The following is a 14,040-nucleotide window of genomic DNA, read 5'->3' on the forward strand; positions in this document are numbered from 1 at the left end:
GGTAGGACCACAATCTAATTTCATGCCATCTGGGTTCTTTTGTCCTGAGTGTTACTGAGACAATACTATGATATGAGTTAGCATGTGATCTTCCCAATGTATTTGGATGGGAAAAAAGAAAAAAGGAAAAAAAATATTTTTACAAATAATTTCCTGTGTTTGTTTTCATAAGAAGATGTGTGTTGTACAGTCTTTATTCCAGGTAAGAATAGTAGGAAGGCTTCTTCCCATATTGAGCTTCTGGGATGCACATCTGAGTTGTTGAATGGTTGCCTTCACCCTATGAGCAACTATCATTGTTTTACCCTGGTATGTGTACTTGTAGAAGGCATGCCCGGAGGGTGTTACCCTCTGGAGGGGACTTATGTTGGGAGAAGTGGTCAGCTTTGAAATGAGAATCAGGGCAGCAATAAAGGCCTAATTTCCTCAAGCTCAATTGTGTTGTATTTAGAATAATCATAGAACCACAACAAGATAGTTCAGTCCAACCATCCACCAATTCCCATTGCTACCACAAGCTACTAAACCATATCTTGTAGCTCCTCATCCAAATGCCTGTTGAACACTGGCCAGGGATGGTGACTCCATGTCCAGGCCATTCCAGTGCCTGACCGCTCTCTGAGAAAGTTTTTCCTTGTGTCCAGTCTAAACCTTCTCTGGTACAACTTGTGGCCATTTCCTTGGGTCCTGTTTATTGCCTGGAAGAAGAGGTCAATTCCCCTCCTCATCACAGCTTCCCTTCACGACGTTGTAGAGTACAGTGAGGTCTCCCCTGAGCCTCCTCCAGACTGAACAGTCCCAGCTCCCTCAGTTGCTCCTCATAAGACTTGTGCTCCAGACCCCTCACCAGTTTTGTTGCCCTTCTCTGGACACGTTCCAGGGCCTCAATGTCCTTCTTGTAGTGAGGGGCCCAAAACTGAATGCAGTACTCGAAGCATGGCCTCACTAGTGCTGAGTACAGGGGGATGATTACCTCCTTTCTCCTGTTGGCCACGCTATTTCTGATGCAGGCCAGGATGCCATTCATCCTCTTGGCCACCTGAGCACAGTGTCAGCTCATGTTCAGCCGAGCATCAACCAGCACCCCTTTCCTCTTCAGTCATCCCCAAGCCTATAGCGCTGCATGGGGTTATTGCGGCCAAAGTGCAGGACCTGTTGCTTGACCTTGCTGAACCTCAGCTCAGTGATCCAGCTTGTCCAGATCCCTCTGGAGGGCCTCCCTATCCTCAGGCAGATTGATTCCACCTCCCAACTTTCTGTCATCTGCAAACTTACCGAGGGTACACTCAGTGCCCTCATCCAGGTCATCAGTAAAGATATTAAACAAGATGGGCCCCAATACCGACCCCCTGAGGGACACCACCACTTGTAATGGGTCACCAGCTGGGCTTAACTCCATTAACCACTCCCACTGGGCATGGCTCTCTAGCCAGTTCCTTACTCAAAGAAGGGTATACCTGTCCAGGCCGCAGGCAGCCAGTTTCTGCAGTAGAATACTGTGAGAGACAGTGTCAAAGGCTTTGCTGAAGTCAGGGTAGACTACATCAACAGCCTTTCCCTCATCTACCAGACTGGTCACCCAGTTGTAGGAGATAAGGTTGGTCAAGCATGGCCTGCCTTTCACGAACCCATGCTAGCTGGGCCTGATCCCTCAGATATCACACATGTGCCGTGTGATCTCACCCAAGACGATTTGCTCAATTACTTTCCCTGGTACCGAAGTCAGGCTGATAGGCCTGTAGTTCCCCGGATCCTCCTTACAGTGCTTCTTGTGGATGGGAGTCACATTGGCATAATAATAATAATAGAGTACTTGTGCAAGAAAGTGGAACAAATGTCAAGAAATACCATTCAGGAAATACCATTCAAGGTTTTTGTCTCTTTATTTTTCTTAAGGATGAACTGTTTTTGAAAAGAAAGGATGAGGCGAGGAGAAATGCTGGGTTATAAAAATTTATAAAATGTATTTACTATAAATATTTTCTGTCTTTGTGGTGATGGCCAGTCAATCTCTATTGTTGTGTGTCTTGTTCATATGATTTAGAACCTTGCTACAGATGCGCTGTGACCTTCAGTGACATTCTTCATACAGAAGTAGTATATTAAGGCAGCTGTCCAATGGATTTGTTTTCACCTGATATGAAATGGCAGGGCTCTGCTAAGCAATAACAGCCCTGTAGCCGCTATTATTATTCGTAAGCTCTGGCAAAAGGGAGTGGCTGCTATGGCAGCTCCTATGATGTCTACACCAAGTATTTTGAAGCTATGACTGGGTCAAATCAGACATAAATTTAGCTCAGCCTTGTAATTTGAATGGTGGCTGATGGTAGATGACTGCAGAAGAGCATAAGAACAAATAATGGTAGTCCTCAGAGTGTTCTTTCATATTCAGTGATTTGTGCTTCCAGCTCTGCTTCTGGTAGAGGTGGTTTCTCTATAGTTAAAGATCTTTAATCCCAGAATGAGTGCAATATATTCAAAGCTGTATCATTCTGCTACAGTAAGTTTCGTAGATCACAGGATGGAGTATCCAGCACCTTACTGGTAGCCTTAAAGGAGCTTCTCTTCTATGGCCAGTGAGAAAAAAAGAAAAACGTGCAACAGATATTGATTGCGAATAAGAAATAAATTGTGAATAAAATGTAACTCAGCATTCCAAGAATATTCATTTGAAATGTATCATATAGCCTGCTTACTGTGGTACTTGAGCTGGAAAAGAAGTTGAGCACCTGAAATAGTGCAGTTTGTATGCTGTATTTGTATCTGGTTTCCCACAAGGATTTTTTTCTATTACTTCTGATAGCAGTGCCTACAACTGGTTACTTCACATACTCCTCTAAGGATGCCAGTGTTTTGATGATACTGGGTATCAGCTGTATATATGAATTCATATATGCTTCATGTATATACTGTGCATCCTGCTTCAGCTTGAGAGTCTTAAAAGCAATGTCATATGACTGGTTCCACTTTCCTCATATTTTGCTATTACTTTGTAAATAAGGATGCCACTCTTAAGAGACTGTTATTAATGCAGGAAGGTGTGTATGAGGGTCTCCTGAGAAGGCAATTTTTGCAGAAGGCTGGCTGAGAATTTCCTTTTGTTCAGCCTTCCAGTGCCCCTGTGGGAGCCTTGGACATGGTAACATCTTACTGTGGCTGTAGTGAAATTGCCATGGTAATGCACACTGGGAAGTGGTGCATTTCTGCAGATAAGGCACAAGATCTGAGGAATGCCTCATCTTTGCTGTAGAAAAAGTTCCAGCTTTTCCCCATAACAGCAGGTCTTTAAATAGGAGCACAGAAGTGGTGTCAGCAAACCAGTGTCCTTGCTGCAGACTGGAAAGGCGTGCTCACTTGGTGAAGTTTAGCCATTGGGTGTTCCCAAGTCTTGAAGTGCTGGAGCTTACTAAGGCTAAGTCATGTGGAGTAACCTGTGAGTGTGGAAGAGGAGACAGCAGCTGACGGGCTTGGATTCTGCATGCTTGGAGCTCTCCGGGGCAGCCATCAATTGCTTTCTGTTACTGTAGTTTGGTTGGTTTCACTTCTGTGCCTGCAGCCGTTATAACCATGGAGCTTCTCTTCCCAAGGTTATTCTGACACTGCTGCACTGTAACCGGTGCTGCCAGAATGGCTGGTGTGTGCAACAGTGTGTTTACCTAGTGCTGGGAAAGTTCAGTTGTGTTATTACCGGCATAAGGAGCCTGCCTGGGTAAACCTCTGCCTGCCCCTTAACTCTTGACTGAGGGCTTCTCTGAACCCATGCACAGTACGTATGCTTAGACATACCTCTGTGTTTGAAAGACGTTTTGGTTCAGAAGACTTAGACATAGAAGGTAACATCTCTGTTGGGCTCTGAACAAGAAAATGAGGTGGACATTGTGCAAAAGCTCAGGTAAATACGAAGATGCAGGCTGCAATATTTTATCACTTAAACAGTGTGAGTACTGGAGGGTATGTGAACCTTAATTCAGCCTGTGTAGGGACTGGAGAGGGGCTCTCCCCCCCCCCTCCAATCCTTCCTAGTCCCTCTCCTGTACTTGCTTTTGGCAGAAACACTATCTGCTCAGGCACCTTATTTACCCAGACTGTGCTATGGAGATTCCTGTGCTTTCTGCCTGTTGTTTGCTTTTTGAATGTTTATATTCCATTTGCTGTTTCTTGCTGTGAAGCATCTAATTTTTCTCTGAGTTTATTTTCCACACACTATTTCTGCTGAGCTGTGGTGTTTTGAAGGTTGCAAAAGAAAAACAACATTAAAAAAAAAAAGAAAGAAAAACATGGAACAAAAGGGCTGTCAGTCTCTGTGTTAATTTGGTGTAGAAGTTGTGTGGCACACGGTGAGAGCTGGGTGTTGTCCTGACCCTTGCTGACTTGAACTTTGTGCTAATTCACAAGAATCCAACAAAGGTAAATGGAAATGGAAGCAGAGGAGATGTCAGCAGGGAATATGTGACTGAACTCGGGTATCTGTTGTGTGTCATCTCTCTTGGATGAGAGAAGCTCACAACTGTGCTATTAAGGAGAGATGCAACATGGGGTAGGTCCAGAGCAGTGCTTTAGGAGAGATTGGAGGGGGTGGTCTCTGAGGAGTTCAGCCTTCATTGCTCAGGTACCAAAGGGATCAAGAATTTGCAGCTACCTTTTACTTTTCTGGACATTACTCAGCAGCTCTGAAGAAAATGCTTATTTTTCAGTGTATGTTATATCTAACAGCATGTAGAAAAGGCCAAGGATTTCTTCCCAAAGAGATCCCAGCTCTGCCTCTTACTTCTTGTTTGTACTGCCTGATGTCCTGTGCCTGGAGGGGTTAACAGTGATTAATATAGAGACTTCATACAACAATTTTATTTCAAGTAGTGTTTCAGAACAGATGTTTATAGAAGCTGCAGTGATTTTGAGAAATAGTTTTTTGTCTCAGCTCAGCTTTTTTTTTTTTTTTGTTTTGTTTTGGATTTTTTTTGAGCTTGCATATCTATAAAGGCTCAACACAGCTCTGTCTGTGAAATAGGTAAAAAATGTAAAAAAATGTACAATTGTATGAGCCACATTAATGGCACTTAGAAAATTAATCAGGGTAGAAATTGTGTTGGCATAGATGCTCTGACTATCTGCTCTGGGTTCCAAGAGTAGAATTTAAAATCTTTTTACTTACACCATCAGAACATTTAGCTCCTAAAATAATTACTTCAAGCTGTTTCCCTGTGGATTTTTATTTTTAAAAATAGCTCACCTGAGAATATGTTGTTTTAAAACCCTTACTATGTTTAGTAAACAAAATATCTGAGGTTGATATTTGATCTGATATATTATAGTATAATCCTGTTGTGTTCCTTGGGTTGCATTTTTTTCCCTTCATTTCTTGTCTCTTCTCTCTCAAATCTTCTTTGGAATAACTGGTCATTTAGTTCAGGACTCCTGGACTTACACTCCGTGCACTCAGATTGTCCTTGCAGGCATAGTAAACCCTGGTGAACTCCAGTGCTGTTGGAATAATTGTGCTAGGCCCTATCCCCAATGAGGTCCAGAAAACCTCTGTCAAATGGCCTTGAAGTAAGTACCAAATCTCAGCTGTGTGATTATCATGTGATGATGTGACTCTTAAGTTGCCAGTCTTGTTCCTTGACATGTGCAGAGCAGCCACCAGAAAGTCTCCTCTTAGGTCATCTGAGTTTGGGGTAGTGGGAACCCAGGGTCTGTAGGGATTGAAGCAGAACCACCAAAGAGTTAAGAGGTATTGCAGAAGGAGGCAGAGGTTCTGCGGAGGGGGAGACAAAAGGAAAGGGGTTTTTTAATGCCAGCTGTTACTCTTTCCTCTTCTACACAGCAGGATATAGAGCATTAGTATGTTGGAGTCATAGGAGGCCTACTCAGTTATTTCAGGCATGCACCCTATTACAGGCTTTGATTACAAACTCAGGAAAGTAAGGAGGAAAAAGCATTAGAAAAGTAAAACTGTTAAGCTTTAATTTACAGCCATGGCTTCTATTCTCATTATTCTGGTCTTTAGCAGCTCTGAGCTTTTTTTTTTTTTTTTTTAAAGAAATTTAATTAATGGCATGGACTTGTGATGGTAGTACCGAAGGTAAACCCATTGCCGTGCCTGGCCCTGCCATCTCAATGGCAAATACCCAGAAGGGGAAAGAGAATAACACAAAGCAGAGAAAAGCAGTTTGTGCTTAGTGCAGCTTTTCTTGTGACATCAATGCCAGAAACAGGCAGGGAGTGCTGTTGTGTGAGTCAAGCTAGCATTGGCAGAGAAGGGAAGCCACTGCTCTGAGCTGTCTGCAAGCCTTGGCAAGCTGAGCTGTGTGTGAGCAGAAGGAAACAGAATAAGGTGGCAGAGGCAGTGGAAGACATACACTGGGGACTGTGAGGTCTGTGAATGTCTCCAGTAACCCAGCATTACATCCCTGGCAAACCTTTCAAGTTCTTTTCCTCCCCATTTGTGACAAGCCACGTGCTGGGTCACAAGCTTTGAGGAAGAGCATCTGGTGGGCTGGATCACAGACTGGACTGGTGGAGCATGTGAGTTCAGGCTGCAGGCTGTGCTTGCTCTGTGGGAACTGCTGGGTCTGTGTGGATGCACAGCTTCAAGAAAGGTGAAGGTTGATTGCACTGCCACTGCCCCATCAAGGTGACTAAGGCCCTGTGATTCCTGGTGTGGGCACAATCCCACAATGACAGAGCTTGGTTGTTTCACCCCACCTGCTTTCCTGGCGCCAGGGTCAAATCAACAGTGCGGAGCCAGGTGATGGTTGGAGCAGCCCACCCTTTCCTACATTTGTGTTCCCAAGCTATGCCCTGTTCCTAGTGGATGACCTTGTGTAATTGATTTCTGGTCTGTCCCACCTCATATTTTCCAGTCAGCCTTACTTCATAGAACTGTATCATTTTGCCATTTAGTCTGGGCTAACCCAATAATTTTTCTTTTTTTTTCTGCTGACCTTAAAATCTGTACAACAGATTGACTGCTCTTCCCTCAGTAAATAAAGTAGAGACTACAGTTCAGACCATTAATCTTACCCTAAAATGTTTGGATTACTTATTTAATATTAGGGGGAGCATACAGCAATCTATAGCTGTGGTCTGAAAATTGCTGTGTTGGATTTGGTGTTGTTTTTTTTTTCTCTCCTTCTCCCTCTCTCTCCCTCCTTTCCTCCCTTCCTCTCATTTCTCTCCCTCTCTCTTTTACCCCTCCCTTTTCTCTCTTTCAAAATAAATAAATAAATAAATAAAATAATAGTGACCCCCCAATCCCTTCCCCCACCTCAAAACACACATACAATAAACCTGTTTGAAACAGGCTGATGATAACTGTTGTGGGGTAAAGTGCAAGATTGTTCACTGAGCCACAAATCCATTTCCTCTTCACAAGGGAGAAGAAATCCACATGTCAACATTAAACATGCAAGAATAAAAATCTCGAGGGAAATGAGATCTTGTTTTTCATTTTTTGGTTGTCTCATTTTCCCTGCCACAGTCCCATGGTTTTGTTTTGTTGAAGAAGCAGAATAATTTCCAGAATATAAGATCAGTGTCAGCAGGCAGCTTCCTTGGAGATAATTATATAAGAATTGCACTTTGAAGCAATCTGTCATTTGGAGCTGTATCTCCCCGTGAGAGTGGCTGTAGCTCTGTCTCCTGCAGTCTTCTTTGGCCATGAGGTGCACTATGGGATCGGCTCTGATTTGACAGGTATGTAGTCCTTGACTGTAAAGAGAAATAGTAGTTTGAGCTTTAGTGTTTGTAAATGGAATGATAGAAATAGCAAGGAAAAGCAAGCAGCAGAGTGATGTTGATAACGCTTCTAAGAGTCTTCCACCTCAGGTCTGGGAGTTGCAAATTGTTCTCGATTTTTGTTTAAAATGTGGCGTTGTTCAGATGGCAGGAACAAAAGACCTTGGATCTCTGGGCTGTGGAAGTTTAAAAAAAAAATCTTGTTCTTTGGACTGGGATTCTCTAGACAGTTTAAAAGGGAAAACAAAACAAAACAAAACAACAAAACAACAACAGCAACAACAACAACAACAACAACAAACACAGAAAGAAACGACAGTAAAACCCCATGCCCTCCTCTCAAAAGATGTGCCTGAAATCCTCTGGCCTTTTTATAAACTGTGAATCCTGCTGTGCTGATTCCCGCTTCTTTCAGTCTGCTTAACATGGAGCTAAAATGAAGCACTCTGCATTCTCGATGACAGAGTTCAGCACTTGTCAGAGGAATGAGAGGAGCAGTATTTTGGCACAAGTCCCCCAAATCCTAGCACACACATGCGTGCTGCCTGGTGTTTCATTTCAGGTTATAAACTGGATTACAGCATGCTTTTGCTTTGTGGGCATTACTCAGGGAAACCAGGCCGGATCTGTGTGATGTATGAACTGATCTGGTGAAAGGACTGCCCAATGGGAAATGAGTGATGTGTAGGGATTCTGTATTTTTAACGAGTAGTTTAAATTTCATTTGTGATAAATGACTACCAGTACTATTTACCTCGGCAGTCAGTCAGTCCAAGAAAGCAGGAAGTACGTTCAAGAACTTGCATTTTTGGAGTGTTGAACAACATTTTTAACTGTGATTTTTAAAATAACTATATCTGTTCTAAGAGTAACACAGACCAACGTTAAAACCAGCGTTTGTTTATTCCTGATGCAAATGGACTTTTGTGCCCTTTTATTTGTGGGAAGCTTTGTTGGTCTTACAGAGCTGAAATACTTGCATATGATTTGTGTTTTTTTGTTTTTCAAAAGAAAAGATTCACTGTATTTAGAGATGCAAATAGTACCTTGTCTGCAAAACCCACCAGCTGTAATACTGGAGGACAAAGCTAATTCTATGTTGCTTAGCTTCTGTATTGTCTGTGTGTTCAAGATTGCATAGCTGAGAATAAGCACTGACACAAGGATCTGTTTATTTCCTTCGGTAACAATCTGGTAAAATCTGAATCGATCTCTGATTTCTTTATTACACTCAGTGAATAGAGGAAAGGAATGCAGCTCTGCATTAACACTCGTAGGAGCGCTCAGCAGGTGGCTGGCTTGGTGCCTCTCGATCCTTCAGTATGAGCTCACCGGTTGTGCCATGAAGTCTTGAGTCGGGCCAGGTCAATTAAACAATTAGATGTGAAGCACTGCTGCTGGTTTGTGTGTCAGGAGCACGGCTTTCTGCGCGGCTTCCTCGGCTCTGCTTGAAACGTGCAGGGACAAAGGTGGGGTCTGTTGCTGCTGCTGGAAGTTGCAGCTGGGAAGCGCTGTGAATCCTGGAAAAATCAGAAGGCGCTCATTAAGTGCTGGGCTTTATCCGCCTCTCTCAGTGAAAGTGCTTTCGTTTGTCTGTGGTCGCCGTTCCCGTAGCGCGGCTGTGTAAGAGCCGCTCTCCCCGTGGGAGTTAAATCCCTCTTCCGATTTGAGAGTAATATTTGTGCGCGTATTTCTCAGCTGCATTGCCATGCCAGATGCACAGTGGTGGCTGTCTCTGCTGGCTAATCCTGTAACAACATTCTGGTGACTGAATTCAGTGGCTCTGCACAGAGCCTCGGAACAGCTGATTGCTGAGTAGGGAGGGAAAAAAAATCACCCAGCGAATCTCGTTGCAGCTCTCTGCTGCATCCCTATCCCACAATCCCTTGCACGATTTGCTGCAGTCTTTCCACACGGGCCGAGTGAGAAAAAGATGTGCTAAATAAAGATTGATTGGTTTGAATCCTGAAGGGGTCTCTCACTTGTAAATGACCCGGGGGAAAAAAAAATTCATGACGGCTTCACTGGGCTTCCTCTCATTCTTCCATTTTCCTTTCCACCTGTCCTCTTCGTGGGATGGAGCGTCGTTCCTCAGGGCACAAAATACGCTGTGCCTCTCGTACTGACTGTGCTGTGATAGGGATCCTTTACCGGTTTTACGCGTGACCCTTGAAATATTGACAGATGATGTTGTATTCGTTTGGACTACTGCGGAACTGCAGCTCCATCCCTTCAAGGATTTTGTCCTCAGCACTGCATTGATTGAGCAGTTTTTCTACAAAGATGGGTAGGTTTAAAATGCTCAGGTTTGCTCAGTGTTGTTCCTGGTGGCTGCTTCTGGGTTGCTCCTTCTGTTTTGGCTCCGGTCGTTCATTATGTTTCTGCATGCTGTAACAGTGAAGAGGGTTATTGTGTTTTAAACAAGGCACCGAACTGATGGCAAGAGTGGGAGAGAAACGAATGCAAATGCAGTTTATCAAGCCACAGTGGGCTGTGCACCGATTCTGATTATTAATTTACATGGTGTGTTCTGTATCGGCTGATTTTGGGGTGCTGCTATAAATCCTCAGATCTGTCCTTTATTCCACAAAAGTGTGGGCAGGCGTTGTGTCTGTTTTTAAGGAGTTTTAAATCCCAGCACCCCCAGCGTTTGAAGAGAGATTGTTGAGGTTCCCCACCCTTTCTTACAGCTCCCAGGCCTAACTGTTCCTTTGCAAGCGTTGCCATTGGAAACCTATTCATTCATAATACATGAATAGACCCTCTGGGTTGTGAATGCCATTGATAAGAGGAGGATGAACAGGCTGCAAGCAGTTTGTTCTCCTCAGGCTAGGTTTTCAGGCTTGTTGCAGTTCTGGCTGGGTGGAGTTCAGTGATAGCAGTGTATCAGCAACAGAGGGTTCTGCTCTTTTAGAAATAAATCCTGGGAAATGGTCAGTTACAAGTTTTCCAGTTGTCTCTTTGCTGGACCACGAAAACTGGTAGAAAATTCGGTAACGGTTGCAGAATTGTAGAGCTAATTTAAAGAGAGTTGTAGGTGAGGGGCACTTCTGTTACATGACTCGATTAATCTGAAGCAGCTCTTCTGGAACTGTGGCTGTACCGAACATTTCTTCCCCTTTTCTCGTATTATAGTGGAACTTCTTTCACAAATGCCTGGGGCCACACCCTGGCTGGCTCCTGAAGGCATGCATGCGTTAGCAGGGCCGGGATTTATGCTAGCTTAGAGAGCCATTGTTTCCTCCTTTCTTTGCTGTATAGTTTATTTTGAATGGAAATTAACAGTGAAGGGAAAAAGAATAATGTCAATTTTGAAGTGGCTGGAAAGATAACGATCCTAGAGCCTCAACCCAGTGTCAGAGGGTACGCTTTTCCCAACCCCTTTTTGCACTAGATTTGGCAAACCTGTTGTGGGTTTCCAGTGCGTGCTTCTTATAGATAAATGGGTGGGGTTTTATGTCTTGTGTGGTGCAAGGTTTCAAAACCCTTTAGCTTTCCATTTTAAATTCTGAAGTGCAAATATACAGAAAAGTGATTCTCAGAGTTAATTTCAAGAGTCGTGTTTTGGCTGCTATTTATTAGATGTGAGGCAAATGAACCTCTGAAAAATCAGCTGTGGCAAGTTCCAAGTCCAGAATATGCTACTAAAGAAGTATAATGTTTTTCCTCTTAAAAGAGCAGTCATGTTTGACAAAATTTCCCACTGTCAATACATCTGAGACTTAGTTCTATTTTTGAGGCACTGCACTTAATTAGAATAAATGCTGCCTTTGTCTAAATTCAAGTGGATTGTATGAAACGTGTAACATTTCCTCCAAGAGTCTTTGGTTATACAATAGTTTTCACTGAATTGTATAGTCCAGAACTGCATCACATTTAGCAAAACTGCATCAAAGGTGAAGTTGGCTCAGGGAGGCTCCAGCATCAGATGTTCAATCTTGGCAATAACATACTTGAGAAACTTAGTGTAAAAAGTTATTGTACCATATAAAGGCCACAGCTTGAAATGTGCTGGTGAAATTCTGTTTTGAGGTGCATGACTGAAGCCTTGTTCATGTGAGCACAGGGGGAAAATGACAATCATGGCCTGCTGTGATCCAGACAAAATAACAAATAATAAAAACACTTATTTCTGAACTTTCACTAATGCTCTCACACTAGAAGTGTGAACATCTGAAAATAAAAGTGACTGGGATAAGGCTTATGGATAAAATGCCAAGAGTCACCTGCAGTGAGATTGGGGGAATTTAGAAAATGAGGATGAAGATCAGATTGAATGGGCATGAAATTTTTCAAGCAACAGTGAGTTTTCCTTGTATAAATATTGTTTCCTGGGGTAGCTGTACTTGACGGCTGAAAAATGAATGACATTATTCATAATAGAGAACTTATATTAAATGACAGGCAGCTATATGGAAGACCTTTCGTATCTTAGGTACATTTTTTTAGTAGTCTGTGGTTAATGTATAACAAGGAAAAAGTTGTGCTGTTCGTTACTTACAGCTGTTCAGTTTGGAAACTGTGCTTTTGATAAGAAGTCCTCCTGATTCTGATTATCTTGCCTGTACTGTTAGTGTTCTCACCCCCCTCCCTCTTGGTAGGGAATGTAGAGGCAAATGCAGCTGTGCTGATAGTAAAAATGTTTGTATTTAGAAACACATTGCTGAAGAGCTGCATGTGATACAGCTGAATGCAGTAATGCATATTGAATAGTGTCCTTCCTACTCCCATACGTGAAGTTGAGCATTTTCGTTTCTCCTCTTGTAAAGCTTTTTTTAACTCTAGCTTTTAAAAAGTAATGTGGGTTAGTAACTGACACCTCAAGGTTTAGCATGTCTGATTTATGGCATTTAGATAGCAAAATTAGTTTATGTTTATATAATATTCACGTTGTTATCTTACTGTGGGAAAAGAAATGGAAGAAAGGGAAACAAAGGATTTATTCTGAAATAGCATGTTTTTGGGTCATGAACAAACATTGCATTGCACGAATATTGTAGCATTTGTTAGCCTTACAGTTTCCCCTTTTCCAGGGAAAAAAAAAAAAATGGAAACAAAAGGACCTCCCATCAGTTTTGTGCACGGAGTACACACAGTTACTGCTCTGTGGCTGTGATTAACTTTGTGCTGCTAGCAGAGAGGTAGATCTCCAGGGCTCTGTTGCCAGGAGGTCAGTTCAGTCTCTTCCTTGGTCACTGCTGTAATCCTAGAAATAGCCACTGGTGCGCTGCAATAAGTAAGCCATACCTGCATGACTCAATACACAGCTCAGGGAGAGCAGCTTAGCCCTGGCAGAGCAGCATGTTGTGTATTCAGCACAGGAAGATCACGTGTCACTGCTGATAAATGTCATGGGCTGCAGAAACCTATGCAGAATCAAGTGACCTTTAAATGAGCGTGATCAGCACCTGCAGCAGAGGGCTTGTCACTTCTGTCTTGGAAAGCCTGAGCTGCCTAGAGGCCAAGGATTGACTTGATCCTCCTTGAATCCAAACCTGTCCTATCTTTGGCACAACAAGCTCTGATGAGGTGGAAAAGTGTTAGGTGAACCATTTTTAAACTATCTGTGATGCAGCCATTTGGCTGGTGCAGTTCCAGTTAAAGCATTTAGCCAGAAGTACTGTAGATGTAAGATCCAGTGTTATTCAGCACTGGCTTTGCCTTCTGGCACAAAAACATTTTTGTCATGAGTTGTCTTAAAAACCAGACAGTTCTGTAACTCTCACAGTTCAGAGGTAACATGTGCTCCCAGAATGCCTGCTAAGACAGAGGTGTTATGTATGGTGGTATAGGCTGTTTCCCAGGCTCTCATGAGCAATAAGATATTTTAGAAGTTTAATTCTAATTTGTCTTATATGAAAATATGAAAATAAGGATGAAATATGGGTGGATTTGTTGTTGATTACCTTATTTCATGGAGAATATAAGACATCTTTCTTCTTTTCTTCTCCTGCTGCCAACTCCAGCAGTGTGCAGGGTAGAAGGGAACAGGACCCATATGTCAGTGGTCTAGGATGGCCAGTGAAGGCTCCAGCATCCCAAGTCCTGTGGTCCGTCAGATTGACAAGCAGTTTCTGATTTGTAGCATATGCTTGGACCGTTACAAGAACCCCAAAGTACTGCCCTGTCTGCACACTTTTTGTGAGAGGTAAGTCCCTTCTTCATGCTTCTAAATAGACATTTGTCTTGCAGGGGGGACAGTGACTTTTTACTTTTAAACACGTTGTCAAGGGAATATAAAGTCTGGAGAGGCTGGAGAAGCAGGGATGTAGAAACTGATATTTGCATTGGGCAGGACAAAGA

At 43.0% G+C, this 14,040-nt stretch overlaps 1 protein-coding gene across 4 annotated transcripts in view; it reads left to right on the plus strand.

Annotated features, from left to right (window-relative positions):
• TRIM2 (tripartite motif containing 2) overlaps window positions 1–14,040 on the plus strand; it is a 52,894-nt gene that overhangs the window by 5,277 nt on the left and 33,577 nt on the right. Inside the window, exons 1-2 of one of the 4 annotated variants that reach the window (XM_065736264.1) lie at window positions 6,054–6,082; window positions 13,704–13,885. In XM_065736264.1, coding sequence (XP_065592336.1) covers window positions 13,752–13,885 — 134 coding nt within the window. In that variant the 5' untranslated portion in view covers window positions 6,054–6,082; window positions 13,704–13,751. Of the gene's footprint in view, window positions 1–6,053; window positions 6,083–9,660; window positions 10,025–13,703; window positions 13,886–14,040 lie in introns of those variants that run through there. The other 3 variants (XM_065736263.1, XM_065736266.1, XM_065736265.1) reach the window with 3 other exon arrangements.

The sequence above is a fragment of the Cyrtonyx montezumae genome, unplaced genomic scaffold, assembly GCF_038088225.1.
Source record: "Cyrtonyx montezumae isolate F1298 unplaced genomic scaffold, pur_monq_1.0 scaffold_2, whole genome shotgun sequence".
In the NCBI taxonomy this organism is placed as follows: domain Eukaryota; kingdom Metazoa; phylum Chordata; class Aves; order Galliformes; family Odontophoridae; genus Cyrtonyx; species Cyrtonyx montezumae.